Consider the following 23554-nt stretch of genomic DNA (forward strand, 5'->3'; position numbering starts at 1 on the left):
TAAATTATTTCATGCTTTTAATATACTATAGATAAAAGCGACTATCTGATCTACTTTTAATATAATATATAAATTGGCTCCTTGTATATTTCTGATATTTTTATGGTAACTTGCGGTATTTACTATATATGTACATACATCTGTTTGTTTATTTATATTTTGATATACTGCCTAAATCGCTTACATATATTCGATAACAACGACATAACTTTGACCTATTTCTACAGCAACCAAGTTTTCTAGTTGGTTTAAATTATCGGCTTAATAAAAGAAAGTAAACACAAACATCCTTAGAGTAAGGTGTAAATATTAATTAAACACATGTAAACAAATTTACCACCTGAGCAGCATTCCTCTACACTTATGATAATAAATACTGAAGAATTTTACTATATAGTTACATAATTTTGATACTACACTTTTGATTGCAAATCTTTCTGTCAAATGGTTTTTCCTGGTCAGCCTATGAAACTTATCATATTATCTTACATTCACCCCTTCATATTTTGAATGCTTACATATATAATTTATAACAAATTAAACATAATTGTATAAAATATAACCAAACAAATTAATGCATTTGCTTTGCAATCATTTTCCTGACAAACTTTAAACTCTACAGTGTATTTTCACAGTCAACCTAGAGTCGGCGTTCACTTGGCGTTCTCACTTGTTGTTGATACTATTATGGTTGTTTACTTAAATTATACAGCAGACTATAGCAAAGCGATTTAGGAAATTGGAGAGCTCTCCATGGGGTTATGAGTAGATTAGATTTGATGGACAAAGGGCATGTCTAAAGGGTTTTCCTAGCAAATCTAATTTATGTGATTTTTAACTAATAAGTTACAATGCAGCTTTCGATGCTTACAGAATGTTTGGATAAAAACAAAGAATCTAAAAATAAGTGAATTATTAAATCAGTAATGATATAAATTAGCATGGTTTTGTTTTCATATTTTATGTGTAAATATTATTTTAATATTTATTTAAGTAAATAATTTAATGATTAGCAGCTACAAAATAATGGAGAAGCCGGAAAAGAATTCGTTTGTCTCCTTTCGGGATGCTAAACTTGCTATACACAAAAATTGTAATCTTAAAAATATATTAAAGTGTTTGTTTCACTTTCTTAATACATTTTCATAACTTGTTTATGCGCTTTGAAAAGTATTTGTTAGGTATACGAGAGTTTTCGATGTTGTACACAATTACGTAGAGTCTTTACAGTTCGTTTGTAGCCCCAACTCCATTTCAATAATGTCTTCATTACAGTCGCAACACTTACGGGTTATTACTTTAACGACATTAGGGGGGGGCAATTGGATGCCCAAATCCAAATGCAATGCGCATAAATTACGCAAATAACCTTGAAAATGCTACGCAAAAATTACAAACTAAAATGTTGGCCGCAGCTTGTCGAAAACAAATTAAGAAAGAGAGGCCCGCACAAAAGGTGACATAGAAAGACAGAGACAGAGACAGATTGAGAGTGTGTGTAACAATTTTACGAAAAACAGCTGAAACCGGTTCGATTGAACTTGACCCGTTAGCTCTGCGTCCCCTTTATTTTTTGGCGCATATTCGCAGTATTTTCCCCCTCCCTTCTTCTAGTATTCGCCGTTGTCGCGTGCAATAATGCGGCATTAAGTAATTGTTTACAAAACATATTCTTGACAGCTGCCGAAGACGAAGAAGAAGACTGAGCAGAAGTGAAAGAATAATAATAACAACAACAGCTGTTGCTTCCGTCATACGACAAAAGCTTTCGCACACGATCGTTGCGCCGGCAAAAAAAGCTTTTTACGAGAGCATCGAGAGCTTTCGCTCAGTTGGCAGACCTGCTGTTGCGAGTCTAAGCTAGTTTTAGTTTGGAAATTAACGCACCGACACCACACGCGGATCGACAAGATCTATAAATACTTATAAATTGTACGAACGAGCGGCGTGAAAATTGTTTTGATTTTTTTATTGAGAGTCGAGTAGTGAGTGAACCAACAACATTTCATTCAACTTTTCGCAAAACGGTAAACGTCACCAGTGAAAACTAAAAACTAATATTGAAACCAGTATTACATGAAATAAGCGAACAACGGCAATTTGTCAATCGATCGTGTGATTGATCCATTGACATAAGCTTACCTCATTTGCTATATGAGCACTATGGCACTCGACAAAAGCCGTGGGAAAGATTCGATCAAATGCTAATTTGCCAATTGATAGAACAATTGATAGTTGATTCAGTTTTATTAATATTTTGAAATATTTTGAAACAAAACCTTATTCGCAACTCTTTGTGTTTACAAACTTTCCATATGCGGCAGTTCAAGTTCAAATTACTTGATCACGATTGACGTAAAGTGAAATCTTTGCATGGTTAATTGAGTTATGTTTTATATGCGAAAATTAAATTGTTTAAAACTGAGCAGAGGTTTTAATTTAAGCAAAATGATGGAAACCATTAATAAATTTGTTATTTTAATCTTATGAAATAAGGCAATAAGTTCATTATTTATTTTGTCTGAACCTATGTACTCATAACACTCTCATTTCTCAGAAGTAATTAAATATTTAAGACTTGTACTTCTAAGCTTGTTTAGGGTTCATGTGTCGTATACTTAATAGAAGCGCACATTTTGCATTTTATTTTTGTTTTCTTTTTTTACGTTAGCAGTTTTCTAGAGATCATTAAACTTTGCTTGAGTGTGCTACTGAGATTAATCTGATTCAACACCTCCGCAAAACAAAATTCAACTTATATTTTGATAAGCATTTGACCTATTAAAAAAACAATCACAATCAAAATCAATCGGAATCGACATAAAACTAAACTTAATAGACCCTTTTGAATTTCAATGACTTAAATTATATTAAGTTTCATATTAATTTCTCATCTTAATATTTCTGTAACTTGTTTGATTTATTTATTAATTTTCAATTTTTACAAAATTTAAATTTTTGTAAGTCAAATTTAAATATTTTTCTGTCGATACGTTAAAATTAGATCACAAATTAAATATCTTGAACCACAGTTAGCAATAGCTCATTATATTATTGATGTAACAATATTTAATTAGAGCAATACTAATACTTAAACTGTTTTTTTTGTTTTTGCAGTTAATTGAAATCTAAGATTGACGTCACAAGATTCTAATCAGTTTGGGGCAATTATTATAGTCATATGAGTGCAAATTTCCTGAAGTTAATCGTCAGCAAAGAAGCACACACACACACACACTCAAACTCAAGCTCTAGAAAGCCTCACAACGAGTGCCCTTGAGTGATGGCATAATTAGAATTATAATTCTAAGACATAATCGGCAGCTCAAGTCCCTCAATTAAATTCAAGCCAAGGAAACTGAATCTGGGCACAACTAATTACGCATAATTTATATGTGACAACAACAGTGACAAGCAAATCAAAGTAACTGAATATAAACATAAATACGATTATATATAGATGTATATATAGCATAATAAAGATCAGTGGAAGCGCTGATTAACGGTCATATAGTCAATATATAACATATACGTTTAACAATTGTAACGAGTCGGCAAAAAAAAAGAGGAAAAGTAAAACATTAAAGTAATTGTGAACAACGTAAGTGAAATCGTAGCAATCAAACAAAAAAAAAAAATAATAAAAACATTACAATCAAAATGAGAAACATAAAAAAAGAGTTACAACTTTTATTAACTAAACGGATTTTTATATATATGTGCTTTTCCCGTTGATTTTAGTGTTCGAAAAAGTTAACGGAGCAGGCCGTGTGGCACCGGCCACAGAGCTTACAACATTCCGCTGCAAGCCTTATAAAGTGGGTCAGTCTTTGGATAACTGCCACAACTGCCGCACACTCGCACTGCACAAGAAATATCAAAAGTTACGATTACCAAATATGTGCACAATATTGTTAATGCAACGTCCAACAGCAGCAGCAGCAGCAACCGGCAGCAGCAGTATCGGCAACGGTGGCAACAACATGTTGTGGCTGTTGTTATTGCTGTTGCTGCTATTGAGCGGACACATCGAGCCAGTGGATGGCCACAAAGTGACGGTAAGTTGTTGGCCAATTCCAATTCCAACCCGAACTCCAAGAGTCTAACATTGCAAGTTTACTAGACTCGTTGGGCTCATTGGGTAATTCCCATGTTCAAAATTTGCCAGCATTGCGTATACTTGATGTTGCTGTTCAAGGACTGCTTAGAGATTGTATATATGGAAATCAATTTCAATGTTTATTGCAAATTTAATACATATAAATGCGCGTAGGCTACAGAGCAATCAATAGATGAGAAAGGCAGACTAAATAAATTATGAATTTCCAAGAGTTATGAGAAATACGAAATCAAATCATTTTCAAAATGTATTTCATAATAAATGATAACCATAAAAAAATTAGAATTAGCATTTGCTGCTGTTAGGTGCAGAAAATTAACAGAAGTCAGTTTGTAACTTATAATTTGAGACCATAAATACTTATATAATCAAGGCAGTCATGATATTATATAATAGCTATAATCTAAATTAGAATCTATCACATCACCTCTGTCAAGGCTGTCATGATGTTATATAATAGCTAAAAATCGAATTTAAGATTTTTATCATACCGCCCATAAATTTCGCACTTCTTTCATTGAGAAATCAGCAGTCATTCAATCTTCGTTGCCAAGTGTGTGCATAAACATCCGATTCGGACAAAAGGATCTAATCATTATCAATGTGTCAGACAGTCTGCAAACAATAAAATTCACCTTTTCCGATTAGATATCGGTCACTTACTTACTCATTCTAATTGTGGACTTTAGTACAGGTGGGTGGACGAAAAAATAAAAAAAAGCTGCAAGTGCCCTAAAAGCAAAACTTTCGTTGCGGTTTGAACAACTTTTTATGGCAATCATAAAGTGCTCAACTTTTTTCTGTTTTTTTTATAGATGCACTTGTCGTTTGACAAATGACAAAGAGCTCAATGAAAGGTTTGAAACAAAGCAACTGTAAAATACGTTTTGATTAAAGATAATATATGAATTGCATTGAATGAGTTGAGTGTGACAAAAGTTTCTAATCTATTAATACTAATGATAGAAATGGAATAATTGAACATGCAATCAGCAAGAAGATAAGTACTAGTCTAGCTCGTCATTCAATTATAATTACGCATTATTATGCAAGCATTATTATGCTGATCGACAGTGACGTGCCCTATAAACTTGGAAGTTATCTTAGTTACACAGAAATCATAGTTCAAGCAGTTTAATTGAGAAACTCTTTAATACCTTAGGAATGATTAAAGATTTTAAAAAATTAATTTTCCCCTTTAGTTATTCTATAAGAATTTTACACCCCTTATATTGGAAATGAGGAAATAAGGCTATGACTTAGAATATTCTAAGGTATATATTATGTTTGGAAATCCAGGAAGTATATATAGGTTTCGTTAAGGTACACTACAAAAAATAAAGATCTGCTCTATAAATTGATTAACGATGATGTTGTATATCTACAAATAGTTTAAAAATCTCTCTCATATAAATTGGAAATGAGGAAATATTATACATGCGTTCAACTGCTGATTTTAACTGCTGTTCTATCAAATTGATAGCAAGCACATGATATGTGAACGCAGCAGGGAAAATACCGGAAATTTAGATATACTTATCAATTTAACTAATTTATGTTTGCCATAGCGGTAAAAGTGACATAATAACCTATGATATGCCCAACCCTTGCTGATAAGGTAGTGCCAATTTTTGGCAGACGAAAGCTCTAGAAGCACGCGCAAGCTAATTAAAAAAAAACAACAAATAAAAACAAATAAAAAAAAAGAATAATAAAGCATTTATTATGTAGAACTATGCTCCATAATAAAATGCTTCCGCAGGCACGTCCGATTAGCAGAAATGTGATTATAAAATCAAGACATGTATTAAAATAACATACATACAGTATGTTGTCCAAATCACAATAAACATTTCTATGTATATACCGCGATATATATTTACGTTCGTATTTATATAGTTCTTGTGGGGGCCACGTATGCATACGCATGTATGTGTGTGTGGGTGAGTGTGTGTGTATGTGTTCCACAGCAGCCCGATCACCCGATCATCAGGCAACAACAACAACTACAGCTGGTCACGCCAAATACGAAGAGAGTGCGAGGAACGAGCATTGTCTGATAAGAAAGAAGTTGTTGAAGAACGCAAAAACTGCTTGTCATTATCGCAATATAATAATAACTACTCGTCGCTCAATTGCTCGGGGCATAACCTCCCACCGCCCTCCCCTGATTCAAAAGCTTTGCCTGCCACGCCCCGCAAACGCCTCATGAATGGCACACGACGCATTGTGGGCTGATTTCAAAGTTTGTCCGATGACGCGTTGTGTGCGCTTGGACTTTGGCATCGTCGTCGTCGCGATCTCGTTTGTTGTTATTGTCGCTGCTGGGTGGCTGATGCGTTCGGGTTTCTTCGTTTAGTTTCTTCGTTAAGCTTTCGGCTGCCTCTCTTTGTTTCAACAATGTGTGGGTGTGAGAGAGATAGACACTGCCCACACGCAATCGGCACGAAAGTTGTTGTTTTCTTTATTGTTCTTATTTATTTTGCGAAAACCTTTTAAAGCCTTCTTCTAATCGCAATGTACAAGTGAAAATATCTTTATATTGCATCTATAAAGCAGTAAACACTTGAACTTTGCTTATTTTGTATTTTTCTATCAAATCATCAAGCATGACACGTTGGGCAATTAATGAAGAATACATGTGTAATTACTTTGAAGGAGCTGTTTCATTATCTACTTATTGAAATAATAGGTTAGGCCATGAGAATTCGCTAAGCAAAAGTTTGCTATAGTATGAGGTACTTTCAAGGTCATTGTACTTAATCCGAAAATATTTAAGTTTAGCATTTTGTGAAGTAATATGAAATAAATATGTATATACAAGAGTTGTTATGTATTATTATTTTATTTCAATATTATATTTCTTAAAATATTGAAACGTTTCAGTTATAATATTAAAACCATTAAATTTTCATGCAGGCCAGCCTCATTACGAACCACAACTATCCAGTGGAGGAGCACACCGTACACACTCCGGATCATTATATACTCACCATCTATCGCATACCCACCTCACCGAAACTTGAGCCTCACAACGATACGGCACAGAAGCCAGTTGTCTTTCTGCAGCATGGCATCCTTTGTGCCTCGGATGATTGGATCATCAATGGGCCAGAGACATCGTTGGCCTATATGTTCGCCGATGCTGGATACGATGTTTGGCTGGGCAATGCTCGAGGTAATACGTATTCCCGTCAGCACAAGCACATACACCCGGATACTACGGATTTCTGGAAATTCAGTTGGCATGAGATCGGTGTATATGATCTGGCTGCCATGCTGGACTATGCGCTGGACGTGAGCAACACAAGTTCACTGCATTTCGTAGCCCATTCTCAGGGCACAACCACCTACTTTGTGCTAATGTCTTCGCTGCCATGGTACAACGAAAAGGTGCGATCGGTGCACTTGTTGGCTCCCATTGCCTATATGCGAAATCATTCCTTCATACTGTCCAAGCTGGGAGGCATCTTTCTGGGCTCGCCGTCGTTCATCAGCTGGGTGCTGGGCAACATGGAACTGCTGCCCATTACCAGCATACAGAAGTTATTGTGTGAGCACGTGTGTTCCGAGGGCTCAATGCTGAAGTTTCTGTGCTCTGGCCTTTTGGATTTCATTGGTGGTTGGGGCACCAGGCATCTGAACCATGTAAGTTAACTTCAACTGCAAGCCATACATAAATATTAATGTTAATAACTCTTTAGACTCTTCTCACTGATGTCTGCGAAACGCATCCTGCGGGAGCTTCAACCACCCAAATCATTCACTATATGCAGCTTTACACCTCGGGAGATTTTCGGCAATATGATCATGGCAAGGAACAGAATGAGATCATCTATCAGCAGTCGACGCCGCCCTCGTACAATGTGAAGAACATCAACAGTTGTGTTCACATGTATTATAGCGATAATGATTATATGTCCGCGGTGGAGGATGTAGAGTATTTGGCAACGTTATTGCCTTGCGCTGAGCTCTATCGTATACCGTATAAAGACTGGAATCATTATGACTTCTTGTGGTCTGTCAATGTGAAAGAAGTGATAAATGATAGAATAATAGATAAAATGCTTAGTTATGATATTGAACACGCAACGGGTATGAGTTTCTAAATACGTATATTAGTGATAAACAGCACTGACATCCCAAAAATCAAATGAAGCAAGACAGAACAAACGTAAAAGCCTAGTAAAACCCCAAATGAAAAGTGGCAAAAGTTTAAATGTAAATAATTGTATATAATATGGTTAGCAATGAGCGTGTGCGTGATATATTTGTTAATATTTAGCTTATAAGCTGCAAAAGGTTTGTGAAATGCTTGTTAAAAAAAGTAAAATAGCTTTAATTACTCTGTACAATAAAACATATATATTTTGTTACCTGAAATGCGCATTTAAAATTACCGCCTTGAGAAAAACGATAAGTATCGATAGCTTACGTCAAAACTACTCAATTGAGGTAACATGAATCTGTTTAGGTGAACAGTGCAAAGCAATGTTAAATATCATTACAAATGCACGCAGATGTAAAAATAATAATTTTGTTAAATTTCTACGACAATAAATTAAAGCATAAAATTTGCAAACGCCCTTTTATAATATTTGCAAGTGAATATTTATTTAATGGGCACAAATTGCTGACATTTTCAGCCGTGTCACGCTATGTAAAGGTATTTCAGTGCAGTAACAGGTACGTGACAATCGCTCATCTCTAATGTGTATTCTCTAAGTGTAGAACGCAAGTAGTTAAATTTTTTCACAGTGCTGCTGCTGCACAACAACAAATACGCAAAATACTTGCGCCTAATTTTTAAATTTTTTGCGGCTAATAAGTAAAGCAAAGTACACATACATATGTAAAAGCAAAAAAGAAATTATACTACAACAAAAATGGGTATGTAATAGGAGCAGAAAATACTATAGTATTTATGTGTAAGCCGCAGAACTACAGTGTAGCCTCTCACCCCCTTCCTCGTCAACACATTGACAATCAACAGAACCAGGGCCAGACGCCATTGCAGCCAGGGCTGCGACAACAAGCCAAAAAGAAAACAAACAAAACAAGATTAGTGTTTTGAATACAATTTGAATGAAGTTTTGCTGACGTTCTACATAACTTATGCATATTTAACAGCTGCCCAAACGATTGGCCAGAAAATGCTGGTGGAAATTACTACAGACGGCGTTCCCAAGTTGCATTGTCCTGTCTGCAACAAGGCGCTCGTCTCGCTGGCCGGTTATGTGAAGCATGTGAAAAAACATGAGCCGCCGGGAGGATTTCAGTGTCGTCACTGCGATGCCCACTATTGCCATGAGAATGAACTGAAGGAGCATGTGAAGAGCACACATGGAGCATTAAGCTGCCGCCTCTGCTTGGGCGATGAAGTGCTGTTTAACAGCAAGGCGGAGTTGGATGCACATGTCGAGGAAGCGCATCAAGATCGCAAGTTTAATGTGTGTGTGGTCACTGCCGACAAGCCTTTTAAGTGTGAGGTAGAATACCAATTCAACTATTCACATTTATGGATATTTTTTAATATCTTTACTATATTTGCAGATCTGTGGCAAAAGCTTTTCGGATCGTGAGAGCTGCCTATCGCATCATTCCGAGCACATTAACGCTTTGCCCGTCGAGTGCAAGTCGTGTGCACAACGTTTCTCTTGCCAATCCAGTTTGACCAAGCATCAGCGAAAGCATCCCGACACATGTGGTCGCCGTCAACGCAGTATGTTCACTTCCAGTAGCCAAGTAACAGCTCGTATTGACTAATGCCTTGTTCTTTTATAGCTTCCGCTCCAGCTGAGTCACCCAATGAGGTCAAAAAGAAACGCGGCAGGCCAAGGAAATGCAGCCAACCAGCAGTTGCTAGAGCAGTCAAAGCCGCAGTAGCTTCCTCGGGAGATAGCGACGATGACGTGCCGCTAGCTACGCGACTGAAAGTGCAGACGCCGATGTTGAAGCAGGAGCCCATTAGCAGCCAGGAGCTGAGCGATTCCGCAGAAGAATATCCCGACTTTGAACCCAACAATAGCGATGACGACGCTGATGCTATGCAATTTAAGCTGCCCACGCCAGCGATGGTCAAAGTAGAGGCCATTGATCCGGACTTTGAGTACCAGGATGCCAGTAACTATGTCAAGGAAGAAAGCAGCGCTCACGATATCTATAGCAATGAGAAAGACAAGCTGCTGGATGTGCTGCTTAGTCCCGATGAGAGTCTTAAGCCATTTGAGAGCCTCAAGGTGGAGCATTCGACAGGAATACTGGATGAGATTGCTGCAGTGCCTCTGGGTAAGCACAATGGTGCCGAGCACCTGGAGGAGGATGCGCTGGCGCTGTGGGAAACTGGAGCAGGCAGCTCCGACGATGATAAACAGCGAGAATCACGCACAAAATCGAATGGCAAACGCAAATATCGCAAACGTGGCACAGAAACATCGCCGTCGCCAGACCAATCCTCGGCACCAAGGCGCGTGTCCAAGATCTCCAAGAAGGAGCTGAAAGAACGCTTGAAGATGCTGAATAAAATGGAGAAGACCTGGCAGTGTCCGCATTGCGTGAAAATCTATCACATACGTAAGCCATATGAAAAACATTTACGTGACGATCACAAGCTGAACGAGCAGGACATCAAGGACATATTCAAGGATGTGGGCGGACATGCGGAACTTGAAGAAGAAGTTTTCAAATGTAAAATATGCAGCAAAATCTATTTGGTGGAAAAGCGACTGGAAACCCATATGAAAGTCCACGGCAACGATGGCAGCTTAACATTCAAGTGTCCCTGCTATTGCAATCTGTTCTTCGCCAGCAAGGAACTGGCCACACAGCATGCCCATCAGCAGCACAAGGAGTTGCTATACTGCGAGAAATGTGACAAGTACATGACGGGCCACGACAGTCTCAAGAACCACGAGAAGAATTATCATGCCAAGAAGGAGCCACGTAATTTGCCGCGTAATCTCATCTGCGACAAATGTGGGAAGAAGTTCACGGGTCGAACTTCGCTCTCGGATCACGTGCGCTCTGATTGCGGCCGTGTGCCGCTCTATGAGTGCACCAGCTGCGGCAAGCGGTTGTCTACGGCTGGCATACTGAAGACGCACATGCTGCTGCACCAATCGGAGACGCCGTATCAGTGCGACAAGTGCGGCAAGACGTTCAAGGTGAAGGCGCAGTACAAGTCGCATCTGAAAACGCGGCACACCGACTACAAGCCCTATAAGTGCCATGTGAGTTGCCAAATGTTGCTTATTTTTATTTGGAAAAACTATTTTTAATTTATTTTAGTTCTTACTTATTTCAAGAATTCATTATAGTTCTTAATCTTATTTAATAATTTATTTGAGATTTTTATTTTTATTTATATATCCTTTTTTTAATATAAAAACTCCACGAACTTAAGTACAAAACTTAATTTTGTTAGTTATTGACTAAAATGTTTTCTTTGTTTGTCGAATCGTTGCAGCTCTGTCCTAAAGAATATCCATATCGCGAGAGTCTGCTGACGCACATGACTGTTCACACGGGCATCAAGCGCTTCCTATGCAACAATTGCGGCAAACGCTTTACTTGCATCTCCAATCTACAGGCGCATCGCAAGGTGCACGCTGACACCTGTGGCCAATTGCCACTGAATGCCAAGGCCACGGAATACATGGGTGTGCAGCGAGGCAAACTGCTAATGGGTGCCAAACCGGAGGCGGGCATGGAATATGAGGAGACGAAGACACTGATTGCGCAGGATGTTATTGATCGCGATTTACCGATGGCGCAGGAATTGAATTTTCCATCCGATGGCATTGCGCCGCTGGCCACAGTGCCGCTCAACTATGATTCGTCGCATCTGGTGCCGCACATTGTGCTGCAGACGATGCAGGCGGAGGCACGTAATAAGAATTAGTATAGGATCTTAGCTTATAAAAACATATTAAACGAATAAAGACGCTTTTTGTATATTTACGTAATCTATGTATTGTCTTAAGCTATATATTATATGTTAAGTAACTAGTTTAATCTAAAGTAAGGTTGCTGAAAGCGTCCAATGGGCATGCGTCCTTTGCTGCGTAATCGACGCACAGCTTCGCGTATGAATTTTGGCTGCAGTGCGCCAGATTCTCCTTGCGCTTCCATCACATCCAGAGCTATATGAAATTAAATTGTAATTATACTTTATGCAGGTTGTTTCCCTGGTATAACGTTGCGCTTACCTTCCTCCACCACTTCGCCCACAAATACCTTGGCAATGCCTGACATGGCTATGACCACATTTTGGGAGACTGAGCAACCTGTTATAGTCTGCATTAGTCGTTTAACAGCCGCTTTTGGGAACGCGGATCGACGATACATTTCATAGCGGTCTAGTTGCTCCTCTGTGAAGTTGGACACCAGAACTCTGCAGCGTACATAAACAAGATAAATAAGAATCTCCTAAGAGTTTACGTGAAACTTACTGCATTCTTTCACGTTCTTCCTCTTCGAGCTCTTTTTTAGTCTTCAGCTTCTTTTGCGAGGGCTCTCCAGAGTCGCCATCGGCATCAACGAAGTGTTTGCTTTCCTTGGCATCAGTGTCTCCGTCATTTCCGGTGCCCTCACCACCGGTATCTGATGTTTCGCTGTCTTTTCTGCTTTCAGTGGTCGTGTTAAAGAACTTTAAATCCCCATCATCATTGTCACTTAGGGAATTTTGAGTTGGAAACAAAATTTCATCCATATCGTTAAAAGTAAACACCTACTTAATTATCGATCCACCGCCACCTTTTAGTTACGAATTATCGATAACATCCATTGTTTGGCAGCATCAATGTTTTTTCAAGTATCACGATAATTACATAAAATAATTTGTTAAAAATAATTTAACCGAAACAATTTCTTGTCAAATGTTGAGCATTAAAATATAAAAATATTTTTCGTTAAGGAGAAAACAATTTTCAACAAAATTATTTATTTACTAGCTAGACTATTATTGGTTTTACAACACTTGCGCACCTAATATCTATCGATAAAGACGATGTTGATACAATCACAATAGTTGCATTATAATAGAATTGTTCATTTGAGACAATACCATATACTGGAAAATGGTGATTTTCATTTTATTATCAATCAGATAAGCTTATAAAATTAAGTTAGCCGAATGGAGTAAAGTTCAAAATTGTGCGTGTTCTAAATAAGCGATATAACTTATCGGTAACGTGCTAAAATATATCGTGTGTGCGTTTCTTCTCATCACTAACCTCGTGCTTTAACTTCATCACTCATTGCTTTTGTAGCCGCAAGTTACTTTTTGCAATTTTACACAAAAAGCATTGATATTATGTCAGCCGTGGAGACACCAAAAGTTGAGGACGTTGTGTCCGAAGTGGCTGCAACAGCTGCCGGCGAAGATGGTAAAAAACAGAAGAAGCCAAAGCCGAACAACAAGAAACTACGGCAAGGTGAGTGACCTGAAATTCCAAATGCACTTTTGCACACATGCTGATGTACATACATATATATATAAATATGAGCACATACTTGTGTGTTTGTATGTACATTCATATTTCACATGCGCAATTCTTTCCCTACTTACATATTTGCAATAATTCAGAGGCTGCTGCTAAAAAGATAGCCGAGGGGGGTGAGCCAGAGACGACCACAAATGGTGATGCTGAGAAAAAGGCGCCAACAGGAACCGGTCAGCCGGCCAAGAAGAAGAACAAGGGCAAGAAATCAGGAGGTGGTCAAACAAATCCTCCAACCATTCCCATTTCCGAGCTCTTCCCCAATAACATCTATCCAGAGGGTCAGATTATGGAGCATCCTACTCCAAAGGATATGCCCGACGATCGCACTGCCAAGGACCGCTTCACTTCAGAGGAGAAACGTGCCCTCGATCGCGTGAATAACGACATCTACCAGGAGCTGCGGCAGGCAGCCGAAGCACATCGTCAGACACGTCAGTATATGCAAAACTACATTAAGCCAGGCATGACCATGATACAAATCTGTGAGGAGCTGGAAAACACGGCACGTCGTCTAATTGGTGAGAATGGTCTGGATGCTGGCTTAGCTTTTCCCACCGGATGCTCGCTCAATCATTGCGCTGCCCATTATACGCCCAATGCTGGTGATACTACTGTGCTGCAGTACGATGATGTGTGCAAAATTGATTTTGGCACACACATCAAGGGACGCATCATTGACTGTGCGTTTACGCTGACGTTCAACAATAAGTACGACAAGTTGTTGCAGGCTGTCAAGGAGGCCACTAACACTGGCATCAAGGAGGCGGGCATTGATGTGCGCCTATGCGACATTGGCTCAGCTATTCAAGAGGTGATGGAATCGTATGAAATCGAGCTCGATGGCAAAACCTATCCCATCAAGGCCATACGTAATTTAAACGGACACTCGATTAGCCCGTACCGTAAGCAATGAAATTAACCAGTAGAGTAAATTGGATATTTTAATTTGATTGGTATCTTGCAGGTATTCATGCTGGCAAAACGGTGCCAATTGTTAAGGGTGGTGAATCCACACGCATGGAGGAGGATGAGTTCTATGCCATCGAGACATTCGGCTCGACAGGTCGCGGAATGGTCCACGATGACATGGACTGCTCGCATTACATGAAGAACTTTGATTTGCCATTTGTGCCATTGCGTCTGCAGTCTTCCAAGCAATTGTTGGGCACGATCAACAAACACTTCGGCACCTTAGCCTTCTGCAAACGTTGGCTGGATCGCGCTGGCGCCACCAAATATCAAATGGCATTGAAGGATCTATGCGACAAGGGTATTGTCGAGGCCTATCCACCATTGTGCGACACTAAGGGCTGTTACACGGCTCAATATGAGCACACCATTATGCTGCGGCCCACTTGCAAGGAGGTCGTGTCTCGTGGCGATGATTATTAGGTCGAGGATGAGAAGGACAAGTTTTGGCATTAGAATACACAACAAACAAACATACATAACTGCAGTTTATTTTATATAAGTTCGATACGATTTGTTGAATTTATATAAGCAATTGAAGCGATTTCAATATATACTGTGTCTTGTGCTAAGCATTCACATAAATCTATTGTTCTACATATGTTGTATTATTCACGGCTTACGCACTGATCGTGCAGCTGCACGTGGCTGCAACTCATTCCAGTGAAATGTGTAAACGTTTGCATCTGTTTTAGAACACTTCATTTTATTGCTGCACACTCGATAGTAGTACACAAACCATTTGCCCGTCAGATAGTAAAGTATTTCAATATAGCTGATAATGCTAAAGCCATACATCAACGATAGAATTCCACCAAAACGATCTGCAATAGAATGAATAATGAACGATATTGTGAATGCAATTTAATTTATGTAACTCGGTTAATTCTGACTCAATACTGGGATCGGTAAATGCGAAATATGTTGTTAAGCGAACTTCTCTAATACTTGTCCGATACTCAACGGAAGACCCAAACAATAAATTGAAAAAATCTACGTTGGTAATTGTTTGTTATATTGTTTAAGATAGTCATTATTACTGATAGGGAAATTACAAGAGAACTGTCTAAACTCGACATGAAAGCGACTAATTTATAATCTCTACTTTTGTTGAACAATTAAAACAGGGAAGTCCCAAAAATGATAATAAATTTGCCCCTGCAGTTTGTAAAATTGCAAAACACAAAAAGTAAAGTTTTTACATAAAAAAGTACAAACAGCTAGAACGTTTAAAGTGTGCAATTAAATAAGTTAAATTAAAACAGCCAATCTGTTTAACCAATCTCAGATAATGAAAAGAATATATGTAAGTTAAGACAGACTCAACTGAGCAGAACTACCCAATCGCCAACCATATCCATTTCAGTTGCCTGAGCAAAGCGCAGTCTGAAGAATAACTTGATAATGGACAAAGGTCGATCGTTGGTCAAGCCTTTGCTGCAAATATGAATATGCATTTATTGTATGGAATCAGCATGTGGAATGTTGACTTACAGCAAACCATGGAAATAGCCAGATGAATTGTAGGTACGGCGCAATGGGGCCACATTACTCACAATCTCAAAGTCGACTCCATTGCAGGTGGGCAAACAATGGTTACACTGATCAATGCCCGTCTCAATTTCCTCATTATCCTGATGCACATATGGGAATTCCGTGTAGCTGAACCAAACGCGCTTCCACTTCATCAGACATGGCAAATCGAGAAGTGTGCAGTAGGTGATATTCATGACACTGCCTGCCAATGGCGAGGAGACGCAACCACAATGCTGCAACATGCTGTCGATTCGACAACGCAACAGGCACTCGTCCATTGAGTAGTAGGATCTTCAAAATATTAAATAATGTTATTATACGGATTTCTGACCGTGATTTCCCTCTTACTGATTCAATATCTTCTTGCCCTCCTCGGAAAAATAGCAGCGTCGCGTCTCAGGTGTAACACCTCGCACTGCAGCACTGCTGTCGAAGAATTTGGGTTGTATGGGAATTTCCACTATGGTTTCATGGTCGACAAGAATTGCGCCATTTGTGTTGGACTGAATTGTCGCATAATCATCCTTGGGAAATAGTTGAAGCTAAAACGTAGTATATTTGCTATGAAAAAAAATTTTACCGAAAAAAAAGTACTACGCTAAATACATAATTAAATTTATCTGTGTACATTAACTTCAGTAAAGATTTTTATAATTATTTGCATCAATAAATATTCTCACATCAATTTTTGAGAAATTATTGTAAAAATCAAATTGTACATGATCGATATTTTTAACACATATATAATAGGTAAGTGTGCAAGTAATTGCTTGAAAGTTGTTAGTATACTTATGAACAAAATGTTTTTTGATCAACAAACATTTTATTCTCATACCTTACATCATTCAATTCAATATCTAGTATAAATTATTAGTATGAATATTTATAGTCAGTGAAACCCAAATCTATTAAGTACCCAGAAGCAGAACTGAGAGTAAAACTTGCCCGTTTTAATCACAGATTAAAAAAGCAATCACTTATTTTATTTTAAAATTCTTCTTTGGGTAAAGAACTACATCGAGTCCGAAGTTAAGGAAACAGTGGCCCATCTTCTCTGTCTATGTCTAGCGCCTACGGCTGAAATACCTAGTGCCTAAACGATCTTTTGCCTGCATACTGTGCGATTTCTGAGACGAAGATACCTTATACCGGCACAAATACGGACCTCCACTGGTAATGCTCCGCCTCTCGTAGGGGCAGCCGGATCTACCTAAACCTAAAGCTAAAGAGGTACAATTTGCTACAAAAAAGAATTGTACTACTCAAATTTTGGTTCAAATAAGCCAAATATTTTAATCCGGCATATAAATTATTTGAAAACGTAATATTTATTATCAGTGCTAAACGGATCATAAAAAAATCTCTGTTTGTTCTAATAGAGTAAAACTGAAAAATGCTTTATTTGATATAATATATAATTAAAACGATTAATCCAGAAACATGAATAAAATCATGATTAAAATCGAAATCAATAAGAAAATTATTTAGTTTTTAGTAATTATTTTTATAAGTTGGAACAGAAATCGAAATGAATTCATTTCAATAAATTTCTTACCCGAAACGCTGTATTACTAAAATATGTCATTGTGTAATCATCTTTCGTTGTGTCCTGCAGCACAAATTGTATGCCATTTAAAATGGAATTCGACTCGAACATAACATGTGGCAATGCATACAGTTCAGCATCCTCCAGCGCACGCTTCCATCTGCATAAAAAAAATGTGCATTCCATTAGCTTAGACTTTGGACAAGTACTTTTCTAAATTTCTCACTCACGGATATTGCGAATCACTTGGTCGACGATAGTTAAATATGCAGCACACACCCGACGAAGTGGTTCGCTTGATAAATAGCTGACTTGTGTTCACTGGCGCGCCATAGATTATCCCACGCAGCACCAAGTCACCGCAGTCGGGCGATAACTCCCTGAGTATATCGTGCACCGAGTAGTCGCTCCCATTGTGGTAGCTGCTGAGCAGTCGATGAAGTTGACCTAATTCCTCGACGTCTAACTGCGACTCATCGTGGGCATGCAGGTAAAAGTTGGCCAACAGAAGCAGTCGTCGCGCCAAGACGTCTAACTGCGGGGATTCTATCGGGGAGTAGAAGGAGGAGTTGCCACTCGGTTGTGGATTGTGTGTTGACTGGTGTAGATAGCTGTCGATTAGATTTGACATTAGCATGCAAGTTGAGCGTGAATTCAAATAGAATTGGCCACATAATAGTCACATATAAATAGCTTCTGATTTTTTAAATAATTTAAGTTTAAATACCTAAAATATTCTTTGTTATTTTGTGAAATACAAATGATTAAATTTCATTAATCAAAATAACAAAACTGCAATTTGTAATCATTTTTATATTTACGATTGCATGATTTATAATCAATATTTGTGCTGATAAGACAAAATTCTTACTTCGCCTTACCAGCTTATTTAAAGCCCAAGAGATTGACAAACTGCAAGGACAATAAATAAGATGCCTTTGATTGACTTATCGCCCCACAATCAAGCAGACACGAAGAATCTAGCGACAACAAATGCCCGCCTATATAAGACCACAACACACCTTCGGCAAACTCATACCAACGACAACCATGTCGCTGAACAAGTCTCTGATATTCGCTCTCTTTGGCCTGTTGGCCACGCTTGCTGTTGGCCAGGCGGAACGTGTCCGCTACGACAACTATCGCCTCTACAAGGCCAATGCAGCGAACGAGGCTCAACTTGCTGTGCTGAAGAATCTGGAGGGTTCCACCGACTCCATCCTCTTCCTAGATGGTGTGCACATTGTGGGTAAAGATGTTCAGATGGTTGTCGCTCCCCACAAGGTGCCCGATCTATTGGACCTGATGGGCAAGGCTGAGATTAAATATGAGCTGCAATCGAAGGATTTCCAGAAGTCTATGGATGAGGTCGACGAAAAGGTTGCCATCAAGGGTCGCGCTAGCACCGACTACAACTGGGTGCAGTACTATGAACTGGATGACACCTATACCTGGATGCAATCCCTGGCCAAGAAGTATCCCAATGCTGTAACCCTGATTGAGGGTGGCAAGACCTACCAGGGTCGTTCGATTCTGGGTCTAAAAATCTCCAAGAGCGGGGCCGAGAAGCCCGGCATCTTCCTGGAGGCTGGCATTCATGCTCGCGAATGGATCGCTCCCGCAGCTGCCACCTACATCATCAACCAATTGCTGACCTCTGAGGTGGATTCTGTCAAGAACTTGGCCGAGAACTACAATTGGTATGTCATTCCCCATGCCAATCCCGACGGCTTCGTTTACACCCACACCAATGATCGCCTGTGGCGCAAGACTCGCACTCCCTATGGCAGCTGCTATGGCGCTGATCCTAACCGCAACTGGGCCTTCCACTGGAACGAGGTGGGCGCCAGCAGCAGTGCCTGCTCCGATACCTACGCTGGACCCAAAGCCTTCTCTGAGATCGAAACCCAGTCACTGTCCGAATACATTGCCTCGATAAAGGACAAGATTCAGCTGTACATCTCGCTCCACGCTTACTCCCAGTATCTGCTTTATCCTTATGGCCACACCAAGTCGTTGCCCGACAACGTCAAGGACTACCAGCAAGTGTTCAATGCCGCTGTAAGCGCAGTGTCCAAGCGCTACAACACCAAGTACACTGGTGGCAACGTCTATGATGCCATCTATCCAGCAGCTGGTGCCAGCATTGATTGGGCTTATGGCACTCAGGGTGTGCGCATGTCTTTCTGCTATGAGCTGCGTCCTTCTTCCACCTCTTATGCAACTGGCTTCAGGTTGCCCGCTGCACAGATTATTCCTGCCAGTGAGGAGTTGTTGGACTCGATTGTGGCCATGGTTAGTGAGGTCAAGACTCTGGGATACTTCGATTAAAAAGAACTACGAAATAAACGACTTACATTTTGGCAGCATAAGTTTGCATTTGTCGTTTGCTGATCATGTTGGAGCTGCAGATGGCGACGGCAGGAAAGGGACTGTTTGCCACATGCACCTGATTGGGGGACATATGGATTTCAGTGGGTTGCACGATGTACTCGAGTGTCAGGTTGACGATAACGATGTGGGTCGAGACTACAATCACAGCCAGAAACGTTAGCCAGAGAGCTCTGTCAATAGACTTTGTAATGGTCTCACAAAAGAGGGAAACTGCAGTCATACTCACTTGGCATAGCGCACTGAGGTCTCAAAGAGAAAGGGCTGCAGTCCGCTGATATAACTATTGCGTAGAAAATCTCTGAAGAGTCGACGGCTCTCGGACTCCCCTTTAGCTAATTGAACCATCTTGTTATAAGGAATTCTCGATACAGTCTGAAAGACATTTTTATCATCTTTGGCATTTAGTATGGCTCATCAATTAGCTGGCATATCACGGTGTGTCAAGAGCTGTCAATGAATGATTGATTGATATGCCTAAATTCTCATTGCAGGCTAATTGGAAGTGAAGAAAAATTAATGTTGGAGTATACATACAATTATTGAATTTTGTGTTTTATTAGATTTATTACTTTCTACTTTCCCAAAAAATAACATACTATTAAAAAAACAAATAATATTCATAAATTGTTTGGGACTCATAGAACCAAATATATGTGCTCCATACAATGCGATAAATATTGAAATTTAATGCTCTTAACAAAAAACCAATCCAAAAACATTTCTCGCATGCACACTTGCAAATGGCTAATCAATATACTGCATAATTTAATTTTATTTTCAAATTTTTCATTTTGCTTCACCCCTAGTTAGAGAAGATAGTAAAACATCGAAATAGAATTGTTGTTGATCGCCTTCTGACGTAGACAATTTGGCGAATGTGATATCCAGGTTGTTATTGGTATATCCGGATTCTTTTGCTGCATTTATAATATTAGATGCTTTAATCTGGAAAGCCGTATAATATTGAGCGGTGAGTTTACGTAGATCGGATAGAATTTTGGAGTAGGCACCATTCGAATATTCATTTAATTTTCTATACGCTTCTTGTGGCGACTGAGACAGAAGACTGCGTTGGGGCTTATTATAATCGTCATCGATAGTAACATTCCAAGATTTTAACTGAACAGCATATGCATGCCACTTTGGAAGGTCCTCTTCAGGTAAAATCTTATTGGCCTCAATTACTTCAATTAATTTAATGAGAAATTGTACGGCGGCTTTGTTGACGAGGATTTTAGTCTCGACAGCAGCTTCTTTCAAATCATGTTCGAGGCTGGACGCTAGAGCAGAACTTCCGATGCTCTGTAAATGCTTTCGTTATTTAAAAACGCAAACCCACTGTTTATAATTATTTACCAGAACACACAGGAGTGCAAGAATCGCTGTGTACGAAACACTCATCTTCAGAAAATATTTAAGTCGTACTAACGTTTCAAATGCATAATTATCAGCTTATATAGCAGGCACCGACTGATCACGCGACCGCGATCCGAAAATGTAGAATAGTTGAGTGCTTAGATTTGTGAAAAAACATACATATATATTTATACATATATATTAATAATTATATACATATATGTTATATACATTAAATATAAAAACTTCCAGTTTTATTTCACTTTCCTTTATTTTAGACTATGATTGTGGCGAATTTTGCAAGCAAACTTGTACTAAAAATAGTGTTGTCAACTTTGCTCTCTCTAAGAAGCAGACTGATAGAAGTATGATTTCGGCCATGAATATTCTTGCGCTGTATTAGTAATTATTGCTCCCATTACGTTATAACTTTTTTGAAATGAAAAGATTAGTGTTGATGCTTGCAATATTTAATTTTGGTATTTAGGATTAAATTGGCATATCCTGCCTATTTTACTACATTTATAATATCAGAGGCCCTATTCTTAAACGACGTATAATATTGAGCGCTGAGTTTATGCAGATCGGATAAAAGTTTGGAGAAGACACCATTCGAGTATTCATTTAGTTTGTCCTTATCAATTTCTCCTGATTTTCAGGCTAATTAGAGGTGAAAAAGAATTAATGTTGGAGTATACATAAAATTGTTGAATATATGAGTTTTTAAGATTTACCCTTAATTAGACGAGATAGTAAAATATCGAAATAGATTTGTCGTCGATCGCCTTCTGCTATAGCAAAATCAGCAAAAAAGCTATCCAGAATTATATTGGTATATCCGGATTCTTTTGCTGCATTTATAATATTAGATGCTTTAATCTGGAAATCCGTATAATATTGAGCGGTGAGTTTACGTAGATCGGATACAATTTTGGAGTGGGCACCATTGGAATATTCATCTAATTTTCTATACTCTTCTGGTCCTGGCACTGGCAGAAGACTGCGTTGGGGTTTATTATAATCGTCATCGATAGTAACATTCCAAGATTTTAACTGAACAGCATATGCATGCCACTTTGGAAGATCCTCTTCTGGTAAAATCTTATTCGCCTCAATTACTTCAATTAATTTAATGAGAGATTGTACGTCGGCTTTGTTGACGAGGATTTTAGTCTCGACAGCAGCTTCTTTCAAATCATGTTCGAGGCTGGAGGCTGGAGCAGTACTTCCGATGGTCTGTAAATATTGTCGTTATGTAAAAACGGAAACCCACTCCTTATAATTATTTACCAGATCACACACCAGGATGGCGAGAATCGCTGTATAAGCAATGCGCATCTTCAAAAAATATTTAAGTCGAACTAACGTTTCAAAAGCATATTTATCAGCTTATATAGCAGGCACCGACTGATCACCCAATCGCAATCCGAAAATGTAGAATAATTGAGTGCTTAGATTTGGGAAAAACATATTTATATATATATATATATATATATTAATAATTATATAACATATATGTTATTTACATTTAATAAAAAAAACTTCCAGTTTTATTTTATTTATTTTAGACTATGATCGTGGCGAAATTTGCAAACAAACTTGTTGTATTAAAAATAGTGTTGTCAACTTCGCAAAGCATAGAAACAGATAAAAGTATAAGTTTGGAGAAGGCACTATTTGAGTATTCATTTCATTTGTCCTTATCAATTTCCCTTTTTGGCGATCGAGGCGCGAGACTGATTTGTGGTAACCTGTAATCATCTGCGATGGTCACATTCCAGATTTTGATTTAGTTTAAGGTTTGCCACTTTTCAATGTCGTCTTTAGGTGAAACACTACTCGCCTGAATTGCTTCAGCTAATGCAATAATATATTGTACGTAGGCACACCAAGAGAGCGAGAATCGCTGTATACGCAAAACGCATCTTAACAAAATATTTAAATCGTACTAACATTTTGAGAGCCTATGTATCATATTATATAGGAAGCACAGATTTTGAATCGACCTCTTATAATTTACCTCGACCTCTTATAGTTTTAAATCAGTTTTCTTGGCTTTAGACTGTGACAGTAGCAAAAGCTGCTATCACTAAGAAAAGGTCACTAGAAGTATGATTCAGCTTAATTTAC

General features: G+C 38.6%; 7 protein-coding genes across 8 annotated transcripts; 4 read left to right on the forward strand and 3 right to left on the reverse strand.

The window, feature by feature from the left end:
• Positions 1 to 1879: 1879 nt before the first annotated feature.
• LOC132798208 (lipase 3) lies at positions 1880 to 8503 on the forward strand. The gene is made up of 5 exons (XM_060809982.1): positions 1880 to 2027; positions 3118 to 3601; positions 3742 to 4058; positions 7040 to 7768; positions 7825 to 8503. Exons 3-5 carry the CDS (start codon positions 3900 to 3902, stop codon positions 8227 to 8229), a joined length of 1293 nt encoding a protein of 430 aa, XP_060665965.1. The 5' UTR covers positions 1880 to 2027; positions 3118 to 3601; positions 3742 to 3899; the 3' UTR covers positions 8230 to 8503.
• A 340-nt stretch (positions 8504 to 8843) lies between these two features.
• LOC132784170 (gastrula zinc finger protein xFG20-1) lies at positions 8844 to 12020 on the forward strand. The gene is made up of 5 exons (XM_060789593.1): positions 8844 to 9010; positions 9251 to 9609; positions 9674 to 9842; positions 9905 to 11349; positions 11586 to 12020. The coding sequence occupies exons 1-5, from the start codon at positions 9007 to 9009 to the stop codon at positions 12018 to 12020; spliced, it is 2412 nt and encodes an 803-aa protein (XP_060645576.1). The 5' UTR covers positions 8844 to 9006.
• A 9-nt stretch (positions 12021 to 12029) lies between these two features.
• On the reverse strand, positions 12030 to 12995 carry LOC132784199 (transcription initiation factor TFIID subunit 11). The gene is made up of 3 exons (XM_060789639.1): positions 12571 to 12995; positions 12328 to 12512; positions 12030 to 12261 (listed from the first exon to the last, which is right to left on the reverse strand). Exons 1-3 carry the CDS (start codon positions 12828 to 12830, stop codon positions 12125 to 12127), a joined length of 582 nt encoding a protein of 193 aa, XP_060645622.1. The 5' UTR covers positions 12831 to 12995; the 3' UTR covers positions 12030 to 12124.
• A 172-nt stretch (positions 12996 to 13167) lies between these two features.
• LOC132784179 (methionine aminopeptidase 2) lies at positions 13168 to 15071 on the forward strand. 2 transcript variants are annotated; one of them, XM_060789614.1, is made up of 4 exons: positions 13168 to 13306; positions 13390 to 13554; positions 13707 to 14525; positions 14588 to 15071. In XM_060789614.1, the coding sequence occupies exons 2-4, from the start codon at positions 13434 to 13436 to the stop codon at positions 15013 to 15015; spliced, it is 1368 nt and encodes a 455-aa protein (XP_060645597.1). In that variant the 5' UTR covers positions 13168 to 13306; positions 13390 to 13433; the 3' UTR covers positions 15016 to 15071. The 2 variants fall into 2 exon arrangements, with proteins under 2 accessions (XP_060645597.1, XP_060645589.1); XM_060789606.1 differs by lacking the exon at positions 13168 to 13306 and having other exon boundaries at positions 13343 to 13554.
• LOC132785257 (sodium channel protein Nach) lies at positions 14749 to 18305 on the reverse strand. Its single transcript, XM_060791257.1, has 5 exons — positions 17905 to 18305; positions 17684 to 17834; positions 16477 to 16670; positions 16087 to 16419; positions 14749 to 16029 (listed from the first exon to the last, which is right to left on the reverse strand). Exons 1-5 carry the CDS (start codon positions 18303 to 18305, stop codon positions 15915 to 15917), a joined length of 1194 nt encoding a protein of 397 aa, XP_060647240.1. The 3' UTR covers positions 14749 to 15914.
• A 347-nt stretch (positions 18306 to 18652) lies between these two features.
• LOC132784188 (zinc carboxypeptidase A 1-like) lies at positions 18653 to 20046 on the forward strand. The gene has a single exon (XM_060789626.1). It carries the CDS (start codon positions 18668 to 18670, stop codon positions 20003 to 20005), a length of 1338 nt encoding a protein of 445 aa, XP_060645609.1. The 5' UTR covers positions 18653 to 18667; the 3' UTR covers positions 20006 to 20046.
• Positions 20047 to 20624: 578 nt separating this feature from the next.
• On the reverse strand, positions 20625 to 21481 carry LOC132799015 (uncharacterized). The gene is made up of 2 exons (XM_060811113.1): positions 21425 to 21481; positions 20625 to 21370 (listed from the first exon to the last, which is right to left on the reverse strand). The coding sequence occupies exons 1-2, from the start codon at positions 21467 to 21469 to the stop codon at positions 20855 to 20857; spliced, it is 561 nt and encodes a 186-aa protein (XP_060667096.1). The 5' UTR covers positions 21470 to 21481; the 3' UTR covers positions 20625 to 20854.
• Positions 21482 to 23554: the final 2073 nt, after the last annotated feature.

This window comes from Drosophila nasuta, chromosome 2L (assembly GCF_023558535.2).
Source record: "Drosophila nasuta strain 15112-1781.00 chromosome 2L, ASM2355853v1, whole genome shotgun sequence".
Lineage (NCBI taxonomy): Eukaryota > Metazoa > Arthropoda > Insecta > Diptera > Drosophilidae > Drosophila > Drosophila nasuta.